Raw genomic sequence first — 24,634 nt, forward strand, 5'->3', positions numbered from 1 at the left:
GGACATGGAAAACAAGGTCCGACCTGTGCAACCCATGGTATACTGGCTGAAGTTACAACCAGAAAATTCAAATCTTCAACTGGAATGGGAAAAATGGAAGCCCTGGGCAGAACAACACTATGAAGCAGTATGTACACCTAGTTTACCTTTACATGTCACCCTGATGTTCGATGCCAAACAAGAACAAACTGACTATGCATGCTGCTGGGATGTATTGATGAATCAACGGCTGTTTCACATAACCACCACAGAAATTTATTTAGGCCCCCAAGGGGCCGCAGCTTCTGTCAAGCTAACTTCAGCTGAACAACAATGGTATCAAGTGCCGAATGCCACACCTCATGTGACCCTTTTAGTCTCTGAAAAGTATGAATCCCATGACCTAGGTCCAATGGTAAAGACAGCCTCAGAAGTTGAAGAATGGCAAAACATGGAAAGTCCACAAGTACATCTGTCAAAAGACCAGCAGTTTATACGAATTAATTTAAAAGTAAATGATGAGGCTATAGCTCAAAAAGTGGAGCTCAATCCTAGACCAGAGGGACAGATGGTGTTATCGGCCCACAAGAGAAATTGTTAGAGCAAATACCACCAGTGGTGTGGTCCAAAAGCAAAACGGATGTAGGACTAGTAAAAACAGCCTTACCAGTAAAAATAAAAGTAAAACCGGGAGCAAAACTGCCTCACCAAAGGCAGTATCCATTAAAACCTCAGGCTATTGAAGGCATAAAACCAGTAATTAAGGGACTAATGGCAGCTGGAGTTCTAATAAAAACTGCAAGCCCATGCAATACTCCTATCTATCCTATCCCTAAAAACAATACCAAAGAGTATCGGCTGGTACATGATTTGCGTCCTATCAATGCAATAATAGAAATGGATGCACCTATAGTACCTGATCCGCATACTATACTATCAAGCATCCCTGCTGGAGCAAAATGGTACACAGTAATTGATCTGTGTTCAGCCTATTTCAGTGTGCCTGTGCACCCAGACTCACAACATTTGTTTGCATTCACATTTCTGGGACAACAGCTAACGTATACACGGCTACCTCAGGGACTGAACCTGTCCCCAGCCATCTTTAACAAAGTCCTGGCTGAAGATTTACAACACCTTGATATACCCAGTACATTGGTGCAATATATGGATGATCTCCTTATTGCATCAGAGACTCAAGAACAGTGTGAAAAAGATTCATTAATTGTATTGCATGCATTGGCAGATGGAGGTCATAAAGTAAGTAAGGACAAATTGCAGTTCTGCAAACAACAAGTAGAATACTTGGGAAGACAGTTGTGTGGGACCACGCGATGTATAGCCCCAAGCCAAGTGGAGGCTATAATCAAGGCTCCCAAACCCCAAACAGTGGGACAGATGCTTTCATTCCTTGGGATGGCAGGGTACAGTCGGCCGTGGATTTGTGATTATGCTATAAAAACTGCACCTTTGCGTGCCATGATTAGAGCAGTGGGGCAAACAAGCAATGCAGCTCTCCTCGTCTGGACAGATCAGGCAACTGGAGCTTTTGAGGCCCTAAAAACAGACATGCAATCTGCTCCCGCGTTAGGTAACCCAGATTATGGGAAACCTTTCCATTTGTATATTACTGAAAAAGCTGGTTATGCTTGTGCTGTACTAATGCAGGAAACAAATGAAGGAAAACAACCATTGGCCTATTATAGTACAAAGCTTGACAACATTGAAACAGGATTGCCACCATGCTATCAGGGTCTAGCAGCAGCTGCCTTTGCATTTCAAAAAGCATCATCCATAATCATGGGACATGCAGTAACGTTGTACACGTCGCATCAGTTACATGCCCTGCTAACCAGTCAACGTTTTGTCTTAACACAAGCTAGACGCACTGGATATGAAGTTGTGTTGTCCGCCCCAGAAATAACAATACAACGTTGTCACATGGTGAATCCTGCCACCAAATTGACCACACCGTTAGATGGTACTCCACATAACTGTGTGGCAGAGACAGAGAAATTTTTGAGAGCCAGAGAACATTTGTATAATCACGCCATAGATGCAGATCTAACCCTGTTCGTGGATGGCTCATGCTTTCGGGATGCCGCGGGATTGCATGCGGGTATGGGGATTGTTAAACTAAACACGGATGGCGAGACCTTTGAATTACTGGAGTCCCAAGGAATTGATCAGCCTTGTTCAGCCCAACTGGCAGAAATCAAAGCCTTAACTATGGCTTGCCAGATAGCTAAAGATCAACGTGTTAATATCTACACAGACTCAGCCTACGCTTATGGCGTATGTCATGTACATGCAAACATTTGGAAACAAAGGGGATTCCTGAGAGCAGATGGCACCCCTGTCACTCATGGAGAAGCGATTTCCCAACTGTTACAAGCTCTCCAATTACCGTCTGAGATAGCCATCATTAAATGTGCAGGTCATCAAAAGAATAATAACATCATAGCTCAAGGTAACAACCTAGCAGATGACGCAGCGCGCAAAGGAGCACAAGGAGAAAATATGTTTCCCCTGCTAACCATCCAAGATTGTGCCCCACTGGTTTCACTTGACGCACTGATAGTAGCTCAAAGTAGGGCCAGTGGAGAAGAAAAACGAATGTGGGTTAAACGAGGCGCTATTGAGACACGCAGTCAGGGCAAGGGGAGAGAAGCTGCAGAGAGGTGTGTAAGACTACAACTCTGCTTCCTGGTCCCAACCCTGGGTAGTCACGGTTTGGAGGGTTTAATAAAATTGGCCAGATTTCTAGAAATGAGAGCTGCTCCATCCAAAGTGGGATGGATGCCGTCTCTTCTAACAAGACCAGGTTTTCCCCACAAGCTTTGCCAATTATCTATGAAGCCCACCTCATTTTTTGGACACCACCCTGTAAATTTTCATCCTCAAAACTAACACTTGCATCAAATCAGATCTGCTCGTTAGTCTGCATCTAAAAAGGAGTGATCACACCTTGGAGAGCTGTTGCAAGTGGACTGACATGAATCATGGCTCCAACACGAGAGATGTCAATTGAAACAAAGGAGAGGATTATCAAACTCTTAAAAGAGGGTAAATCATCACGCAATGTTGCAAAAGATGTTGGTTGTTCACAGTCAGCTGTGTCTAAACTCTGGACCAAATACAAACAACATGGGAAGGTTGTTAAAGGCAAACATACTGGTAGACCAAGGAAGACATCAAAGCGTCAAGACAGAAAACTTAAAGCAATATGTCTCAAAAATCGAAAATGCACATCAAAACAAATGAGGAATGAATGGGAGGAAACTGGAGTCAACGCCTGTGACCGAACTGTAAGAAACCGCCTAAAGGAAATGGGATTTACATACAGAAAAGTTAAACGAAAGCCATCATTAACACCTAAACAGAAAAAAAACAAGGTTACAATGGGCTAAGGAAAAGCAATCGTGGACTGTGGATGACTGGATGAAAGTCATATTCAGTGATGAATCTCGAATCTGCATTGGGCAAGGTGATGATGCTGGAACCTTTGTTTGGTGCCGTTCCAATGAGATTCATAAAGATGACTGCCTGAAGAGAACATGTAAATTTCCACAGTGATATGGGGCTGCATGTCAGGTAAAGGCACTGGGGAGATGGCTATCATTACATCATCAATAAATGCACAAGTTTACGTTGATATTTTGGACACTTTTCTTATCCCATCAATTGAAAGGATGTTCAAGATGATAATGCATCTTGCCATAGAGCAAAAACTGTGAAAACATTCCTTGTAAAAAGACACATAGGGTCAATGTCATGGCCTGCAAATAGTTCGGATCTTAATCCAATTGAAAATCTTTGGTGGAAGTTGAAGAAAATGGTCCATGACAAGGCTCCAACCTGCAAAGCTGATCTGGCAACAGCAATCAGAGAAGGTTGGAGCCAGATTGATGAAGAGTACTGTTTGTCACTCATTAAGTCCATGCCTCAGAGACTGCAAGCTGTTATAAAAGCCAGAGGTGGTGCAACAAAATACTAGTGATGTGTTGGAGCGTTCTTTTGTTTTTCATGATTCCATAATTTTTTCCTCAGAATTGAGTGATTCCATATTTTTTTTCCCTCTGCTTGGTCTAAAAAAGTAACCGTTACTGACTGCCACAGTTTTTTTTTCCTGATTTCTTATAGTGTTTCTTAAAGCCAGAAAGTTGCCATTTGAAATGACTTTAGTTTTGCGTCATGTCTGTGATCTGCTTTTTTTCTACAAAATTAAACAACTGAATGAACATCCTCCAAGGCCGGTCATTCCATAATTTTTGCCAGGGGTTGTACACCAGGTGGACTTTAATTAAGTTGTAGAATGATCTTTGGAAATAGGATGCACTTGACCTCAGTTTTGAGTGTCATGGCAAAGGCTGTGAATACGTACGCACACGGGATATCTTATTTATTTTTTTAATTTAAATTATCAAAAAAAAAATTATATATATATAGAAAATTGTCATTATGTGTGTAGAATTTTGAGGTGAAAACAATTTCATCCATTTTGGAATAAGGATATAAAACAAAATTAAATGTGGGAAGACTAAAGCACTGTGAATACTTTCCGGATGCACTTTAGTTTTTCTTTAAATTTGTATATTGCTTTTAATTTTGTGTTGTTGTTGATATTCAAACGCTTAAATGTTTTATAATTAAAGTTAAAATTATTGTGGTGCCCAATTATGAATTCCTTCATTTTGACTTGGTTATTTTTTATTTCTGTCATGTTGCCGAGATGTTTTCAAAGAGTTTAATGGAAATGAAAATGAAATTTTTAAAATCAGCCCATTTTAAACTGGGTTTCAAAATGAATCTCCCAAACCTTAATATACACCCCCACGTGTTTTTAAAACCTTTTTTATTTTAATGTGTAATCCTTTTGAGAATGTAAAGCACGTAAACAGTACGTTATGAAATTGTGATTTGAGCATTTTGTCGTCGACGGGCACTGTGAATGATGCATTCTGGGATGAAATAAGATGCCGGCAGAGGGAAGCTGGAGAAAAGCCCGGGGAGGCTGCGGCTCAGCCAATAGAAAGGTGCAGCATGTAGCAGTGGGCGGGGATCTGTAGGACCACAGCACATAACCAACCTACATGCTTATTGTGTAAATCTTTATTGTGTAAAGCTTTAAAAAAGCTCCTGCAGAAGGAATTCAAGGAAAGTGTTGTAGCGGCGCAGTGTGAGGTGAGTTCCAGACAGTAGTCCGCTGTCGTTTGATAGCCAAATGTTTTTGGCGTATTTTGTCTGAACGAATATTTATATTATGCTGAAGACTTTTTGTCTCCCGGCGCCAAAGCTGCAAAGTGCTTCTGTCAAGTAATTTAACTCTACCTGTATCAAGTTTCCACGCAGCGCTCGTCTATCTGACGCTGTTGTAGGAAAAGCAGAAAGTTCCTGGTTCGGAATGGATTTACAGTCTTGTGGCCTGAACCACGTGCGGTGCTAAATTTTCTCCTCCTCAGCAGGTTTCTTCAACATCATGACCGACAGGAAAGCTGTGATCAAAAACGCAGACATGTCCGAGGACATGCAGCAGGACGCTGTGGACTGTGCCACCCAGGCCATGGAGAAGTATAATATCGAGAAAGACATCGCAGCCTACATCAAGAAGGTGAGGAAGGACCTTACCAATCCAGTGCTTGTATGTCACGTGACACTGCTTGCAGCTGACATCATTGAACTTATGTTCAGCCATCTTGGAGGGCGAACTGTAACGGTAGCTGTGTTTCAATCCAGGAGTTGCATCCAACTTGAAGGCTGTGTCCCACAAAGCTGTGGTCATCTGAGACCACAGCTGCGAACCAAAGGTTCTGAAATGAGACCGTGTAGCCCACGGAGCATTTTGCAGTATCATTAGCTTATCCCGCTGCCTCCTATCAAGCTTGATACCTGCACGCATAGTGGGCTTTATCTAAATTTACAAACAAAGCTGTATTCCACATAGAAACATAAATGTTTGTGTTGTTTTTCAAGAAGTGTTTTGTAATATGTATGCCAGGTCACTGTAACTCTTCCACAACCCCCCCGCGAGAAGATGTGGAGCATGCACATAATCGGTGTAAAGCCCCTTTCACACCGGGGGTGCTCCCGGTTGCTCCCAGTTGCGCTGTGCGTCATTACGACGCTGCGTGGAAGCAACTCAGTGCCGAGACAATGCAACTCGGCTCCACAACAGTGTGAGGGCGCAAAGGAGGAAGCAAGTTGGGCGCCGAAAAATTAAACCTGTTTAATTTTTTTGGCGTCCTGTGCTCGACGCAGAAAAGAAGTGGTTCCAGCGCAAGTCGGGGCAAAGAGACGTTACCCGGCGTCTCTCGAAGCCAATTTTGGATTCCTGCTGTGTTCCATTGTTCCCGCAGTATAAATCACGCAGGATTGTTTTTATACCATGTACTTAATGCAGTAAAAACTACACGCTGAAGAAAAAAATGCAGACTGATTGCCAGAAGTATCCAGTAAATTGTCCTGACATCTCTAGTCCACTCATGGATGTTCGTTCACGTGCGCACATGTGAACAATTAAAAGGAAAAAAAAAAGTCTGGCTGCAGGCATTAGTTCCTTGTTCTCTGCTCAAACTCTCACATCACAGTTAAAAAAAGGACATAAGTCCTGAGACAGGACATGTCAACATCAAGTAGAACTCCAGACATCTCCACATTTGCTTAAAGGACAGTTCGTGTGTGCGCGCATGCATCTTGCGGTCAAGGGAGGAAAGATAAACTATAACAGTACTCAGAGCGTAGCTCTGCACAAGTAGAAGAAAAGTCAGAGTGCACAGTCTGTCTGCAGCCAAACTGTGCATTCTGACTTCTCTGTGCAGAGAACCTGCAGGCTATGTTATTAACTCCTCTCTGCCCCCTGCTGCGCGCACCTGACGCAGAAATTCCTGCGTCATCATGACGCCACTGGGAGCAGCCCCGGTGTGAAAGGGGCTTAAGGAGCTAATCAATGGAACAACAGAAGCTGCAACTTTCCACATCGGCACACTGAGTAGCATAATGCCTTATTAAGGAAAAGGGGTTTGATCATCTGAGAGATTTATTAAGGTCCTCCTTTTCTTTTTTGGTCAGGGAATAGCTCTAGTATCTTTACCTTTTCAAATGCCGGTGAAAGTAATTTCCTGCGTAAACAGACTGCTGAATGTGTAAATTTCTAAAGTATGTAACCTGGTCTACAATCAATCAATCAATTTTTTTATATAGCGCCAAATCACAACAAACAGTTGCCCCAAGGCGCTTTATATTGTAAGGCAAGGCCATACAATAATTATGTAAAACCCCAACGGTCAAAACGACCCCCTGTGAGCAAGCACTTGGCTACAGTGGGAAGGAAAAACTCCCTTTTAACAGGAAGAAACCTCCAGCAGAACCAGGCTCAGGGAGGGGCAGTCTTCTGCTGGGACTGGTTGGGGCTGAGGGAGAGAACCAGGAAAAAGACATGCTGTGGAGGGGAGCAGAGATCGATCACTAATGATTAAATGCAGAGTGGTGCATACAGAGCAAAAATAGAAAGAAACAGTGCATCATGGGAACCCCCCAGCAGTCTACGTCTATAGCAGCATAACTAAGGGATGGTTCAGGGTCACCTGATCCAGTCCTAACTCTAAGCTTTAGCAAAAAGGAAAGTTTTAAGCCTAATCTTAAAAGTAGAGAGGGTGTCTGTCTCCCTGATCTGAATTGGGAGCTGGTTCCACAGGAGAGGAGCCTGAAAGCTGAAGGCTCTGCCTCCCATTCTACTCTTACAAACCCTAGGAACTACAAGTAAGCCTGCAGTCTGAGAGCGAAGCGCTCTATTGGGGTGATATGGTACTACGAGGTCCCTAAGATAAGATGGGACCTGATTATTCAAAACCTTATAAGTAAGAAGAAGAATTTTAAGTTCTATTCTAGAATTAACAGGAAGCCAATGAAGAGAGGCCAATATGGGTGAGATATGCTCTCTCCTTCTAGTCCCCGTCAGTACTCTAGCTGCAGCATTTTGAATTAACTGAAGGCTTTTTAGGGAACTTTTAGGACAACCTGATAATAATGAATTACAATAGTCCAGCCTAGAGGAAATAAATGCATGAATTAGTTTTTCAGCATCACTCTGAGACAAAACCTTTCTGATTTTAGAGATATTGTGTAAATGCAAAAAAGCAGTCCTACATATTTGTTTAATATGCGCTCCTGATCAAAAATGACTCCAAGATTTCTCACAGTATTACTAGAGGTCAGGGTAATGCCATCCAGAGTAAGGATCTGGTTAGACACCATGTTTCTAAGATTTGTGGGGCCAAGTACAATAACTTCAGTTTTATCTGAGTTTAAAAGCAGGAAATTAGAGGTCATCCATGTCTTTATGTCTGTAAGACAATCCTGCAGTTTAGCTAATTGGTGTGTGTCCTCTGGCTTCATGGATAGATAAAGCTGGGTATCATCTGCGTAACAATGAAAATTTAAGCAATACCGTCTAATAATACTGCCTAAGGGAAGCATGTATAAAGTGAATAAAATTGGTCCTAGCACAGAACCTTGTGGAACTCCATAATTAACTTTAGTCTGTGAAGAAGATTACCCATTTACATGAACAAATTGTAATCTATTAGACAAATATGATTCAAACCACCGCAGTGCAGTGCCTTTAATACCTATGGCATGCTCTAATCTCTGTAATAAAATTTTATGGTCAACGGTATCAAAAGCAGCACTGAGGTCTAACAGAACAAGAACAGAGATGAGTCCACTGTCCGAGGCCATAAGAAGATCATTTGTAACCTTCACTAATGCTGTTTCTGTACTATGATGAATTCTAAAACCTGACTGAAACTCTTCAAATAGACCGTTCCTCTGCAGATGATCAGTTAGCTGTTTTACAACTACCCTTTCAAGAATTTTTGAGAGAAAAGGAAGGTTGGAGATTGGCCTATAATTAGCTAAGATAGCTGGGTCAAGTGATGGCTTTTTAAGTAATGGTTTAATTACTGCCACCTTAAAAGCCTGTGGTACATAGCCAACTAACAAAGATAGATTGATCATATTTAAGATCGAAGCATTAAATAATGGTAGGGCTTCCTTGAGCAGCCTGGTAGGAATGGGGTCTAATAAACATGTTGATGGTTTGGATGAAGTAACTAATGAAAATAACTCAGACAGAACAATCGGAGAGAAAGAGTCTAACCAAATACCGGCATCACTGAAAGCAGCCAAAGATAACGATACGTCTTTGGGATGGTTATGAGTAATTTTTTTCTCTAATAGTTAAAATTTTGTTAGCAAAGAAAGTCATGAAGTCATTACTAGTTAAAGTTAATGGAATACTCAGCTCAATAGAGCTCTGACTCTTTGTCAGCCTGGCTACAGTGCTGAAAAGAAACCTGGGGTTCTTATTTTCTTCAATTAGTGATGAGTAGAAAGATGTCCTAGCTTTACGGAGGGCTTTTTTATAGAGCAACAGACTCTTTTTCCAGGCTAAGTGAAGATCATCTAAATTAGTGAGACGCCATTTCCTTTCCAACTTACGGGTTATCTGCTTTAAGCTACGAGTTTGTGAGTTATACCACGGAGTCAGACACTTCTGATTTAAAGCTCTCTTTTTCAGAGGAGCTACAGCATCCAAAGTTGTCTTCAATGAGGATGTAAACCTATTGACGAGATACTCTATCTCCCTTACAGAGTTTAGGTAGCTACTCTGCACTGTGTTGGTATATGGCATTAGAGAACATAAAGACGGAATCATATCCTTAAACCTAGTTACAGCGCTTTCTGAAAGACTTCTAGTGTAATGAAACTTATTCCCTACTGCTGGGTAGTCCATCAGAGTAAATGTAAATGTTATTAAGAAATGATCAGACAGAAGGGAGTTTTCAGGGAATACTGTTAAGTCTTCTATTTCCATACCATAAGTCAGAACAAGATCTAAGATATGATTAAAGTGGTGGGTGGACTCATTTACTTTTTGAGCAAAGCCAATAGAGTCTAATAATAGATTAAATGCAGTGTTGAGGCTGTCATTCTCAGCATCTGTGTGGATGTTAAAATCGCCTGCTATAATTATCTTATCTGAGCTAAGCACTAAGACAAAAGGTCTGAAAATTCACAGAGAAACTCACAGTAACGACCAGGTGGACGATAGATAATAACAAATAAAACTGGTTTTTGGGACTTCCAATTTGGATGGACATGACTAAGAGACAAGCTTTCAAATGAATTAAAGCTCTGTCTGGGTTTTTGATTAATTAATAAGCTGGAATGGAAGATTGCTGCTAATCCTCCGCCCCGGCCCGTGCTACGAGCATTCTGACAGTTAGTGTGACTCGGGGGTGTTGACTCATTTAAACTAACATATTCATCCTGCTGTAACCAGGTTTCTGTTAGGCAGAATAAATCAATATGTTGATCAATTATTATATCATTTACCAACAGGGACTTAGAAGAGAGAGACCTAATGTTTAATAGACCACATTTAACTGTTTTAGTCTGTGGTGCAGTTGAAGGTGCTATATTATTTTTTCTTTTTGAATTTTTATGCTTAAATAGATTTTTGCTGGTTATTGGTAGTCTGGGAGCAGGCACCGTCTCTACGGGGATGGGGTAATGAGGGGATGGCAGGGGGAGAGAAGCTGCAGAGAGGTGTGTAAGACTACAACTCTGCTTCCTGGTCCCAACCCTGGATAGTCACGGTTTGGAGGATTTAAGAAAATTGGCCAGATTTCTAGAAATGAGAGCTGCTCCATCCAAAGTGGGATGGATGCCGTCTCTCCTAACAAGACCAGGTTTTCCCCAGAAGCTTTGCCAATTATCTACAGAGCTGAGCAAGTTGACTTGACCCATTCTGAAATTTTTTTGGGGGGGATCTTTATTCTGGATGTTATACTACATCCAGCTGTAAATGTTACTGTCCTTGGCTGGGGTAATCTGTGGCAGACTGGTGTCCTGTCCAAGGGGATCATTGAATTCACAATTACAAAATGTGGAGATTAATCAATATGAATCATTACCTAGATACAAGCCTGCAGGATGCGGGTGCATCGATTCAGTTGATGGGTTGAATCGCGATACATCACTCGCTGTCTGCCCAAAGATGCATTGACTGCACTACGGACAGAAGCCAGAAAGCACATTTCTACCACAACAAACATGACATCAGTAGCCTTTCTGCTTAGCAGTTTCCCTTATTGGTCCTTCAGTTCGGGACACCAGAGCGTCCATTGTTTTTGAGGGTGTTTATTGGGGAAGTTATCGTTTCTGTACATTGATTGCAGACTGCAGTAGGCCAGCTTGAAGCAACGAAGCAGCATTTAGACCTGCTGCTTTGCTGGCTTTCAGAAGTGGCAACAAGTCTGCAATTTCTTCATTAACCCCTCTCAAAGCCATTTAAAGATGTCAATCGTGAGTCACCTTTGTGTGGATTAAAGTCACGAACTGAGACTCTTGAATTGTTGCGGGCAAGAAACGAGAATCGTCCTCCGTTCACACCAGAGTCTCACTCACTGGTTCTCTGGCGTGAGCACCAGCCGGTGTGTAAAATGAAGTTGTCCATCAGGTAATGGAAATAATAATATCCTCTGTTTTGTGGGACTAATGGCCCAGTTACACGGCACACAACGATTCCTGAATGAAGGGAAAAAGTAAAAAAAAAGTCACAATTCGTTGAGAAAAGGTGGACTAAAGAGCTTTTATCACTGAACAGTCTGCGACGCAAGAGCGCAAAAGGGACGAAAGGAAATTAACAAAACCGAAGATCACAATCTCGACGAAACGCACCTGGAGCCACAGCTGGAGCAGTGTGTGTCTGCGTTCCAGGACTCGGCGCTGGGACGGAGCTCATAGCACCTGAGTCCTGGAGAAACTGCAAACAGAATCTGTGGAGATCTGTGTGCACGTCAGTGGACCACCTGCTCTGGTTCCTCGTCCAGAACAAAAGAGGGATCATGTCCATCATTATCAGAATCCACACTGTCTGTTAACACGCTGCGCGCTCCGTCTTCCTCCAATTTATAAAAAAAAAAAGTACGCCGTGGTCACTGCTGTATCACAGTATTATGTTCTAAGCCATATATAGTTATTTATAACAGAAAACTGTCAAAAGGATAATAAATATAAGTGTAAAGATGTTTGACTATATCAGAACAGTAAATTAATCAGTGCGTGTGAACGCGCGCATTGACTCGCATGCGGTTATTCCACCAGCTGATCACTGATTCATAACGTGAATTCTGCCTTCCAGAACAGCTCTTTATATAATCATTTTGATTCATCTACCTGTTGCTACATGTACAGGACTGGATTGTCATTCCTACACTCAGATTGTTATATTTAATAAAAATAATAAGCACACGCAGGAGCTGATGCTGCATTCAAGTACTGTCAGAAATTACACAACTTTTGTTTCATATTCAACAGTTGCTTGTGGCAAAATAATTATGTCCACGCAAAAGATTAATTTTGGCCTATGTAAGGTGCCTGAGCTCATTGAAGCTGCCCCCCACACAGATCAAAAAAATCCAAGCAAGCAGGCTGAGTTTGCCCTGTAATTTCCAGTGTACATGAACACGGCTTCTGCGCTGTGTGAAAACGTTCAGCTGCTCCAACGAAGTCAAATTAAACAGTAACGTTACAAAAACTACACAAACGCTTAAACGTCAAGAACGACAGCAAAACGAGACAGACGAATTGAGGTTTTCGTTGCCCTTTGTTCAAAATTTTCAACAGTTTAAAAATCCTGACAAAGCGATGCCAACGACAGTCAGCGAAGGTCCAGATTTCTTGTTTCGTCAGGTCTTCGTCACCCTTCGTTAAGTGCCGTGTGACTGGGCCATAAGTGCACAGTTCCAGAGCCGTGCAGATTTCGGTCTGAATTAACTTCAGAGGAGCGAATCGCTGTTTTAAATCAAATGACACCTCTTTCCAAATGTTATAATACAAATAAACTACAACTGATGGTCTCCTCCAGTTTTTATGAATTACATCCCGACGTGCAGCAGAGCCAGCTGCAAGAGCTCAGCTCAGTCTATGGAGTTACATTTGTCATTACTATCTGAAAAAGATTCAATAAAATGTTGACGTAGAAAACAGGTATCACACAGGTTCAAACAAGACTGGGCTGCCTCATTAAAATGACTGGATCGCCCATTAACCAGACTTCAATCTGCCACAACACTAGCACAGTCTGTAATATCCACATGATTTAGTGTTTTTTTTTTTTTTTTTTAAATAGTCCTTTGGCTGCTCCTTCTGTTGTACTCCAGGCCACTACAGCAAATCCAAGGTGGATCTGCATGAAAATTCAGTAAGGTATATCTTGTATATTATATTCCAGTTCTAAGGTGGAACTATGCTAGTATGCTAAGGTATATTTAAATATCTAAAAAGGAAGAGTAAAATAGTAGAGTAGAGCCACTTAGCTGCCTTCCCTTTCTGACATAACTCCACATTACATAGAGAAGTGTGGCAGAGGTGGGGTTAGAACTGGGAACCTTCAACACTGAACCCAAGTGCAGCCACCTCATAAACTAAAAAGGCTCTACAGAAACACTTCTTGGGGAGCATGTCTTGGGTGCGATTTGCCTCTTAATGTTCCTTTGACTGGCTTTTACTACAACCCCTGGCAAAAATTATGGACTCACCGGCCTCGGAGGATGTTCATTCAGTTGTTTAATTTTGTAGAAAAAAAAAGCAGATCACAGACATGACACAAAACTAAAGTCATTACAAATGGCAACTTTCTGGCTATAAGAAACACTAAGAAATCAAGAAAAAAAATTGTGGCAGTCAGTAACGGTTACTTTTTTAGACCAAGCAGAGGGAAAAAAATATGGACTCACTCAATTGAGGAATAAATTATGGAATCACCCTGTAAATTTTCATCCCCAAAACTAACACCTGCGTCAAATCAGATCTGCTCGTTAGTCTGCATCTAAAAAGGAGTGATCACACCTTGGAGAGCTGTTGCACCAAGTGGACTGACATGAATCATGGCTCCAACACGAGAGATGTCAATTAAAACAAAGGAGAGGATTATAACCCTCTTAAAAGAGGGTAAATCATCACACAGTGTTGCAAAAGATGTTGGTTGTTCACAGTCACCTGTGTCTAAACTCTGGACCAAATACAAACATGGGAAGGTTGTTAAAGGCAAACATACTGGTAGACCATGGAAGACATCAAAGCGTCAAGACAGAAAACTTAAAGCAATATGTCTCAAAAATCGAAAATGCACAACAAAACAAATGAGGAACAAATGGGAGGAAACTGGAGTCAACGTCTGTGACCGAACTGTAAGAAACCGCCTAAAGGAAATGGGATTTACATACAGAAAAGCTAAACGAAAGCCATCATTAACACCTAAACAGAAAAAACAAGGTTACAATGGGTTAAGGAAAAGCAATCGTGGATGACTGGATGAAAGTCATATTCAATGAGGAATCTCGAATCTGCATTGGGCAAGGTGATGATGCTGTAACTTTTGTTTGGTGCTGTTCCAATGAGATTTATAAAGATGACTGCCTGAAGAGAACATGTAAATTTCCACAGTCATTGATGGGTCACTGGGGAGATGGCTGTCATTACATCATCATCAATAAATGCACAAGTTTACGTTGATATTTGACACTTTTCTTATCCCATCAATTGAAAGGATGTTTGGGGATGATATCATTTTTCAAGATGATAATGCATCTTGCCATAGAGCAAAAACTGTGAAAACATTCCTTGCAAAACGGGTCAATGTCATGGCCTGCAAATAGTCCGGATCTTAATCCAATTGAAAATCTTTGGAAGTTGAAGAAAATGGTCCATGACAAGGCTTCAACGTGCAAAGCTGATCTGGCAACAGCAATCAGAGAAAGTTGGAGCCAGATTGATGAAGAGTACTGTTTGTCACTCATTAAGTCCATGCCTCAGAGACTGCAAGCTGTTATAAAAGCCAGAGGTGGTGCAACAAAATACTAGTGATGTGTTGGAGCGTTCTTTTGTTTTTCATGATTCCATAATTTTTTCCTCAGAATTGAGTTCCATATTTTTTCCCTCTGGTTGGTCTAAAAAGGTAACCGTTACTGACTGCCACAATTTTTTTTTTCCTGATTTCTTATAGTGTTTCTTAAAGCCAGAAAGTTGCCATTTGAAATGACTTTAGTTTTGTGTCATGTCTGTGATCTGCTTTTTTTTTTTCCTACAAAATTAAACAACTGAATGAACATCCTCCGAGGCCGGTGATTCCATAATTTTTGCCAGGGGTTGTACAAGGATGCAGATGAGCAAGTTCACATGGCCAGGTGTCACTCTGTCAAAGGCAGCTTCTGAAATGACACGTGTATCTGTTAGAGTACCACTAGCTTGCCAAAATCTGGTCAAATTAGGAAGAGGAAGTTGAGTGAAGATTGTGCAGAGGTTTTAGGAAAATTTCTCTTGTGCCATTTTGTAAGGGGGAGGGGAGAAATGGCTGCATCTTTGAGTGGCTGGTGCATGAGTTGACACATTCAACTCGTGCACCACACAAAGTTCAGGTGTTGAATTGCAGCTTTGTCATGGTGAAATGCATAAAAATAGATTTTCTTTTCTAAGCAAATTTAAGTGGAGGGCCTTCATCTGTTACAGCCAATGTGCTTTTTGTGTTTTTGGTTTTAAAACCAAAACATGGAGCAATCACTTTGTAGTGAGAACCTTGGTCCACATCCATGAAGCAACTCAGTCCTCTTAAAGAGCTCCTAACTTAGCCTATAATTTCCTGACAAGGAATCTTAGACTAAGAGTGAGCTAGGAGGTGTCTGAGAGCAACGCTGAGCAAGGAGGGGACAGAAACTCTTATCTTTGTGAGGAGGTGGTGTTGACCTCTGTGGTAGGTATGATACAGTCCTCTAAGAGCTGTGATTGGGTGTCACAGAAAGGGAAGGAGAAATAAACAAATGTGCACCGCCCTCCTAGTCATGAATAGACAGTGAAATCAACCGATCATATAACCTGAACTGCATTAAGATGTGTAATCCTGAAGATAACTTTATGATGATGAAACTCAGCAAAAAATGGATAGGAAAAACACCTCTGTTGGAAGCCTTAAGGACAAGTTGGAACATGTCCAGCTGTTAAACAATTTCTCATATACTCACTCCACTGAAAGCCATCAAAAGCCGCCTGGATTTTACAAATGGTTATCAACACGGAGGTGTTTTTCCTGTGCCACCGCGCTGGCTGCATCCCGACGCGCGGACCCGTCCGCACGTCTTGCATTAAAAAAAAAACTCCTTTAACAGTGGAATATCCGGATAAAATGCTGAAACCGACTTCTTCTGAAACTTCTCTGTTCTCTCACGACGTCCTGGCTCAATAGAGCCTGAAATGTGGAGGTTTTCAGCTTGAAGAGTGCTGCACGACGTCTCGCTCCGTGGGAAGTCCTTAAAGCCGCAGTATCACCTCAAAATCTCTCATCAGCCGTTAAAATTTTCACCGAAAACCAGCTTAATTTTTCGAACCGTGTCGACTTCGATGTGTCTCACAGGTTTAGAAAAAATTTTGATCAAAGTGCCAGTCTCTCAGCAACTTCTCAGACAAAGGAATTCCGACGAGGGGCTGGACGACTCCTCCCACAAGGAGTGCTCACAGGCGAATGACGTCACCGACAGGCGTGGAAAAATTCACGCATGCGCACGAGGGTTCAAGCATGTCTGACGTAAAAACATATAAATGAAATCCATATAGTTTTTGAAAAAATAAAAAGGACCTATACTTTATTGACAGACCTCGTATATAACATCCATCCATCCATTTTCTTCCACTTTATCCTGAGTCGGGTCGCGGGGGCAGCAGCTCAGGCAAAGCCGCCCAGACCTCCCGATCCACACACACCTCCCCCAGCTCCTCCGGGGGAACCCCAAGGCGTTCCCAAGCCAGCCGAGAGATGTAATCCTTCCAGCATGTCCTGGGTCTTCCCCGTGGCCTCCTCCCAATGGGACGTGCCCGGAACACCTCTCCAGCGAGGCGTCCAGGTGGCATCCGGAAAAGATGCCCAAGCCACCTCAACTGACTCCTTTCGATGTGGAGGAGCAGCGGCTCGACTCCGAGCTCCTCCCAAGTGACCGAGCTCCTCACCCTATCTCTAAGGGAGCACCCAGCCACCCTGCAGAGGAAACTCATCTCGGCCGCTTGTACCCGCGATCTCGTTCTTTCGGTCATGAGCCAAATCTCATGACCATAGGTGAGGATCGGAACGTAGATCGATCGGTAAATCGAGAGCTTTGCCCCCTACTCAGCTCTCTCTTCACCACGACGGTCCGATACAGCGACCGCATCACTGCAGGCAGACACTGCACCAATCCGTCTATCAATCTCACGCTCTAGCCGTCGTTCACTCGTGAACAAGACCCCGAGATACTTAAACTCCTCCACTTGAGGCAAGGACACTCCACCGACCTGAAGAGGGCAAAGCACATTTTTCCAGTCGAGAACCATGGTCTCGGATTTGGAGGTGCTGATTTTCATCCCGGACGCCTCACACTCGGCTGCAAACCGCCCCAGTGCACGCTGAAGGTCCTGATTTGACGACGCCAACAGAACCACAGCAGAGACGAGATTCTGTGGTTACCAGACCTCCTCTACACCCTGGCTGCGCCTAGAAATTCTGTCCATAAAAATAATGAACAGAACCTGTGACAAAGGGCAGCCCTGGCGGAGACCAACGTGCACTGGAAACAGGTTTGACTTACTACCGGCAATGCGAACCAAGCTCCTGCTGCGGTCATACAGGGACCGGATAGCCCTTAACAAAGGACCCCGGACCCCGTACTCCCGGAGCACTCCCCACAGGGTGCCCCGAGGGACACGGTCGAACGCCTTCTCCAGATCCACAAAACACATGTGGACTGGTTGGGCGAACTCCCATGAACCCTCGAGCACCCGATGGAGCGTGTAGAGCTGGTCCAGTGTGCTGCGACCAGGACGAAAACCACACTGCTCCTCCTGAATCCGAGGTTCGACCATCGGTCGAATTCTCCTCTCCAGTACTCTGGAATAGACCTTACCGGGGAGGCTGAGGAGTGTGATCCCCCTATAGTTGGATCACGCCCTCCAGTCCCCCTTCTTAAACAGAGGGACCACCACCCCGGTCTGCCAATCCAGAGGCACTGTCCCCGATCTCCACACGATGTTGCAGAGGCGTGTCAGCCAAGACAGTCCCACAACATCCAGAGACTTAAGGTACTCAGGACGGATTTCATCCACCCCAGGAGCCTTGCCACCGAGGAGCTTTCTAACCACCTCGGTGACTTCTGCCTGGGTAATAGATGAGTCCACCTCTGGGTCCCCAGTCTTTGCTTTCTCTTTGGAAGACGTGACAATGGAATTGAGGAGATCCTCGAAGTACTCCTTCCACCGCCCAACAACATCCCCAGTCAGGGTCAACAGCTCCCCACCCGCACCGTAAACAGTGCCGGTGGAGAGCTGCTTCCACCTCCTGAGGCGTCGGACGGTTTGCCAGAATCTCTTCGAGGCCGACCGATAGTCCTTCCCGAATTCCTCCCAGACCCGAGTTTTTGCCTCTGCGACCGCACGGGCTGCGGCACGCTTGGCCTGCCGGTACCAGTCAGCTGCCTCTGGGGTCCCGCCTACCAACAGAGGTAAGTAGGACTCCTTCAGCTTGACGGCATCCCTTACTTCCGGTGTCCACCACCGGGTTCGGGGATTGCCGCCGCGACAGGCACCAGAGACCTTGCGACCACAGCTACGAGCGGCCGCATCAACAATGGAGGTGGAGAACATGGTCCACTCGGACTCCATGTCTCCAACATGTTCCTATAACATGAACTACACTATTTATAAATACATTAAGACAGTAAATGAACATAAAATAATGTAGATCAAGCCGGTAGCGTGTTACTGTCATCTTACAAGAATATCTCTGCTTCCTCTCTTTTCCGCCATCTTCTCTGCTTAAGACATTCTTAGGCTTCTTAAAAGTCCTCTTACCAGTATGGCACCTTAGGGGCGCTCTTAAGGCGTAAGGTGCTTTGTGGACAACCTTGAATTCTAAGAATTCAAGGTTTCTAAGATTTTCTTTTTTTTTTCTTAGAATGACATCACTAGGAGTTATTTTAAGGCTCAGGTTGCTTCGTGGATATGGGACCTAGGCCTGTATCCTTGGTGCATCTCAAAGGGCTCCTGACGTGGCCTAAAATATCCTGGCAAGGACTTGACAGAAACTCCTATCTTAGTGAGGAGGCGGGGTTGACCTCATTATGTATGATGTGGTTCTGTAAGAGCTGTAGGGATGGGTATTGATTGATTCGATTCCTTATTGATGCCTCTTGTGTATTTTCTGTATACTAAAAGTAGGCTTTACAGGTTTTCTATGTCAACATTTTATTGAATCTTAAAGTAATTAAATATAAAATTGGTCACTGGATCCTTGATCTCTGGACATAAACAAAATCTGTTATTTTTGTCAAAAGCATTTCCTTTGACATTTTGGCATGATTTTCTCTCCATACTTCTGAGCTCAGTCAGCTGCTGCACATCAGCGCAGGATGTCTCATTTTGGGAGGAAGAACACATTTTGATCGATTGCAGTTTGTTTGTATTCCAACATTTGGAAAGGGGTGTCATTTGATTCAATGTTTGCCTTTTGAATTTATTCATTCCAACTGGACTCTATCGTTCCAACTTCTCTCCGCAGAGAGCTGTGCAGTGTTTGGAGCTGTGTGAACAGAACAAAGGATGATTCTCTTTTCTTTCTTGCAACAAGACAGGAGTCCCAGTTAGTGACTTTTAATCCTCACAAAAGTGACTCACGATTGACATATTCAGGGATGAAAGTAGTGAAAAACAAAAAAAGCTAAAACCCCAAATTACCCCCTACCACCGCCCATAGGAAAATGTTTGAATTCTAGAAGCCCTGAAATGCAATTTAGGGCTATTCCGAACAATAAACTACAGTGAGTGCAGCATCCATTTGGGCAGATGGGGGGGATAACTTATTCAAATTCATTCCAGTAGTATTCTCCTCTTACTAGGATGCAGCAATTTTCTAGCTTGGCAGATAGTTCTGGAGGAAATCACTGAAGAAATTAACAAATTGAAAATGTGATTTGACCAAAACAAATTGTCATTAAACTTAAAATAAGGATGAAGTGGAGGTGTGAGTCACTCGGTGTTCACAGGAAACAGTTATTTATTTATGCTCATTGTTGTTCATTGGTTTTATATTTTCTGTTTTGTTTTATCAGGTTCTTTTTGTCTTTTTCTGTAAAATTGTATTGTAGCATTATTAGTTATTACTGTTATTTTTGCAATTATTATGAATTTAAAAAATTACAATTTCTAATACATTTGACTCTTACACAACAAATACTGAGCCATTAATTATTCCACAGAAAACAAATGCACACAAATGTGCTGAGATGCCAACAGCTTAATGCTAACTTTAACACTGAAAATGCCATAGACATGCTAACATGTTAGCAGTGGTCCCATTTTTAAGTTATAAAATACATCTATCAACTGTTTCAGAAGACCATAACAGGTCAGTTTAACATTAAAAAAGGTAAATATTACTCAGACATATGCCCTTTAGGGTTTTAGCAGGGAAAAATTGAGATAAAACAAAGAACCAACGAAGCAACGAGTCGACTCACTGCTTCATAGAAGAGCCGTGCTGCAGAAATGTAGAGAAATGATCATTTTCCTGACAAACGCCCCCAAAAACAACGGCCACTCTGAAGGACCGATAAGGGAATCGTTAAGCAAAAAGGCTGTCGGTGGATTGAATCATTTCTTAACGATACCCGAAAAGAATCGGTTCTTGATACCATCCCTAAAGAGCTGTGATTGGTTGTCACAGAAAGGGAAGGGGAAATAAAAAATAAACGCGCTCCTACATATGAATGAACAGTAAAATCAACTGATATAACTTGAACTGCATTAAGAAATGTGCAATCATGAAAAAATTTAATATGATGATACTCAGCAAAATTAAATTGGAGTGATTGCCGGGCCGGTTGCTAAACTTGTAAATTGTTGCAGTGCATTATGGGAGTTTTGGGGTTTTAAATGTTGTTGTGGTTCATGTTTAACAGTGTTGTTAGTGTCATTGACTTGTTTTTGTAGTTCAATTGGTTTAGTGAATTGTCACCATAAGACAAGTGTATTGTGGTTGATGCAGTCTCTGTTTAATCTGCAAAATTAGAGTGCGTCCTGGTGGCAGAGTGCCAAAAAGACAAAAGCTCTCATTATTCCATGCAGTTAACAACAAAATGAATTGTTACACAGCTTGAAGATGTTTGAACATATCTCATTCACATGCCGATTAACTATATATGAGGTGTGTGTGTGTGTGGTAACTGTAAATATGTTAAAATTACTTGCTGACACAAAGTGAAAACACTTATTTCCGTTATGGTCAATTTAAAAATTGAATGACAAAATGGAAATAACAAAATATCAATACTGATGATATAAATGTGTGAATAAAACAACCTAAACAATTTATAAATGCATTAAGAGTAAATTAACATAAAATAACTATGTAGATCAAGCCAGTAGCGCGTTACTGACTGTCATTCTACATATGGAGAATAGCTTTTCTTCCTCTGTCTTGTCCACCATCTTCTCTGCTTAAGACACTCTTAAGCCTGGTTCACACAGCAAGATAGGCCAATATCAGACCCGATCTTCCCCTTCCGACAATCTTAAGGACACTAAAGATATCAGCTATTTCTGCCGTGTGGTGCACATTAAGAGCGCTCTGATCTGCTCAGAAGGATGTCGGGGGTGCTCCGATTGCAAATCTGGGATATTCAACGCGTTTGTCTTGGCCCGATACTGCAGCACGTGTTGTCCCCTGACCACAAATGAGCACGCAGCCAATCAGAAAGTGAGGTGATGGATGCAAGGAGCAGAGAATAAAATCAAAACAGCTGTCCTGACTTACCAGAATGTCCAGTGATCGCGTTGTCTCCACTCCTTTAAAGAACACTTTTTTTTGTATTGTATTTTCCCTGTTTTAAATGGTCAACAAACTATCTCCGTCTGTTTACTCTGAAGCCACATTTAATCCCGAGAGACTTTGAGATTTCCTGTCTGACTTGGGAATGTGTGTGTTGTTTTTACCGTGTGGCTGAACACCACACACTGTATGACCAAACTTGTTGGATGTATGACTTTTTTTTTTTCTTTTCTTTTTTATCCTGTGTGAACCAGGCATTAGGCTTCTTAAGTCCTCCTCCCTGTGCTTACCACTTTGGCATGTTAGGAGCTCTTTTAAGGCCTAAGGTGCTTTGCAGACAACTTTCATCTTACCGAGGGAAATGTCTTAAGAATTTGAGGTATTCTAAGATTTTTCTTACGTCACTAGGAGCTATTTTTAGCCTGAGGCTGCTTCATGGATATGGGCCCTGGTCTTCAGACATATGGACCTTTGTGTGTTGAACACTTTTACCATCTATACCTGCCAACATTTGAATGTACCAATGCGGAACACCCGCACGTGGCTGTGAGCACCAACAGCTCAAAGCGTAACTAGAGGGTCCAGGGTGTGCCCGGACCCACACAACTGCAGGATTAATGGACATCCGCATACACTAATGTGGGACACAGGAATAAATACCAGGACTGTCCCGCATTGGCAGCTCTGTGCCATCTTGCTCCACCTTTATCTCTACTAGTTGAATGGCTTTTAAATTTTGGCATCTTGTCCCTTTGCAGGAGTTTGATAAGAAATACAACCCAACCTGGCACTGCATTGTGGGGAGAAACTTCGGCAGCTATGTGACCCACGAGACGAAGCACTTCATCTACTTCTACCTCGGCCAGGTGGCCATTTTGCTCTTCAAGTCTGGCTGAGGCATCTGCGTGAGGTGTGGTGTTGGCTCTCTGACTCGTAACTGCACTGGTGGCTGATGTCTCCCATACACTAATAACATCCCATAAAGATGCAAACGACTGTGCACACTTGCATGGACTACACACTACTTAATATGTATGTTACAGTAAGTTTAATTTTTGACAGTTGCCTCTGGGATGCAGCTGCACTCGCTTTTTGTTAATGCTGTTAAATCTCTAGTTTGTGAAAAAACTCAACTCTTGATTGTACAATAAAGGGAACCTGTAAATTATTACAGTGCATCTGCTTTCCATCAGAAATAACCCTGTAACAGCATTCCACCAGTCAGTGTAGTTGGTGAAATCGTGAACTGTACACACATAATGGAAAAAACATCATAGCGCTGTATAAATTAATTACATAACTATCAGTAATAGTCACAGAGCTGTTAAAAAGTACATTAACAGAACAGCATCCGTTCAAATCGTCAGTCCTGTGTAGTACTTAACACATCCATGGAGTGTGTGCATGGGGGTGGGGTTTCAATAAAATGCCTGACCTTCAGGATCCACCTGCAGCTGGTGTTGGTGTTTCCAGGAATGGAGTGTATCAGTTTTGCAGCTCTTGGAGTTTCACTGTGAGGAATGTTTGAGCAAATAAAGCTCATATTCACAAACCTTAGCCTGTAAAGATTAAATAACAGTCTCCCAACCGGCCTGCTTAAACCTCTGTGGTAGAATCTGTCCCTGTATGTTCACAAATTACAACAATGCCGCCATCTCTCTAGGCATCATGCAGCAGCAGGTCAGTGTGAAGCTAACTTCTTTGACATTTTTCACAGCTTGCAATAAATGTGTAGAGGTTGGGAGTTTTCCTACAAATGAGGGGGGGTTTTTTGGGCGGGGGGGTGGGGGTGTTTTGGGACTTAAATTTTTCAATTGTTGGGGTACTGCCAAATGATCAGGGTTGGTGAAGGTGTTAGGAGGAGCTTGAATGTGCCTCTAAAAGCAACAGTGAGCACTTTTTCATTGTGATCTAGCACAGTAACATTGAATTATTACAGGATGTCTTTTTTTATTATTTCATGGAGACTGACAACTTCACACGAATGTTGACTCTGTGATTCACTCATGTTCCAACAGTGGCTGAAATGTGGTTTCTTCAGTGTTTGCATAGATTCAGGGTAGTCTGTCTGTAATCACTGTAAGTTGTTTTTTTTGGCATGTATTTTTGTTGTGTACATTGCATAGAACATGTGCCTGTCACTGCTCAACTGTAACCTGCTTGAGTCCGATTGCACTTCGTTAATATTATTCTGTAGGTTACTGCTGCAGAACCAAAATGTTAACATGATTAAAATAAAAGTTGTTAAAATGTGGCTGTTTAGTTTTGTCAGCAAAACTTTACTTTCTAATCTGTGAAGGTTGAGTGTAAATAGGGAGTGTACTTTTGGTTATAAGAGTATACATATATAAAAACAGTTTGTCCTTGAGGCTCACAATGTGCTGGACATACTTTTGATTTCTCACCATGAGCCTGAAGTAGGCCTTTAACGTCAGGAGCAGCAGCCCCAACAGACTTTTTTTTTTTTTTTTTTTTTTTTTGGGTAAACGGTTAAATTCAGTGTTTCACTTTTCCATACTTTGTTACAACCATATTCCAAAATAAAGTAACTTTTTTTACCTCATTCTACTTGCAACACCCCATAATGACAACATGAAGTGTTTAATTTTTACTAAATATTACAGTCACTTACATGTACAGTTGTGCTCAAAAGTTTACATACCCTGCCAGAATTGTTTTTTTTTTTTTTGAGACCATGAATGACACCCCCCCCCCCCCCCCCCCCCCCCCCCCATGGTTAGTGGTTGA

The 24,634-nt window shown here is 42.4% G+C and overlaps 1 protein-coding gene across 2 annotated transcripts; it reads left to right on the plus strand.

Moving 5' to 3' along the window:
- Nucleotides 1-5,036: 5,036 nt before the first annotated feature.
- On the plus strand, nt 5,037-23,155 carry dynll2a (dynein, light chain, LC8-type 2a). Of its 2 annotated transcripts, none has more exons than XM_034169180.1 (3): nt 5,037-5,163; nt 5,442-5,590; nt 22,645-23,155. In XM_034169180.1, exons 2-3 carry the CDS (start codon nt 5,459-5,461, stop codon nt 22,780-22,782), a joined length of 270 nt encoding a protein of 89 aa, XP_034025071.1. In that variant the 5' UTR covers nt 5,037-5,163; nt 5,442-5,458; the 3' UTR covers nt 22,783-23,155. The 2 variants fall into 2 exon arrangements, with proteins under 2 accessions (XP_034025071.1, XP_034025070.1); XM_034169179.1 differs by having other exon boundaries at nt 5,044-5,163; nt 5,445-5,590.
- Nucleotides 23,156-24,634: the final 1,479 nt, after the last annotated feature.

The sequence above is a fragment of the Thalassophryne amazonica genome, chromosome 4 (assembly GCF_902500255.1).
Source record: "Thalassophryne amazonica chromosome 4, fThaAma1.1, whole genome shotgun sequence".
Classification (NCBI taxonomy): domain Eukaryota; kingdom Metazoa; phylum Chordata; class Actinopteri; order Batrachoidiformes; family Batrachoididae; genus Thalassophryne; species Thalassophryne amazonica.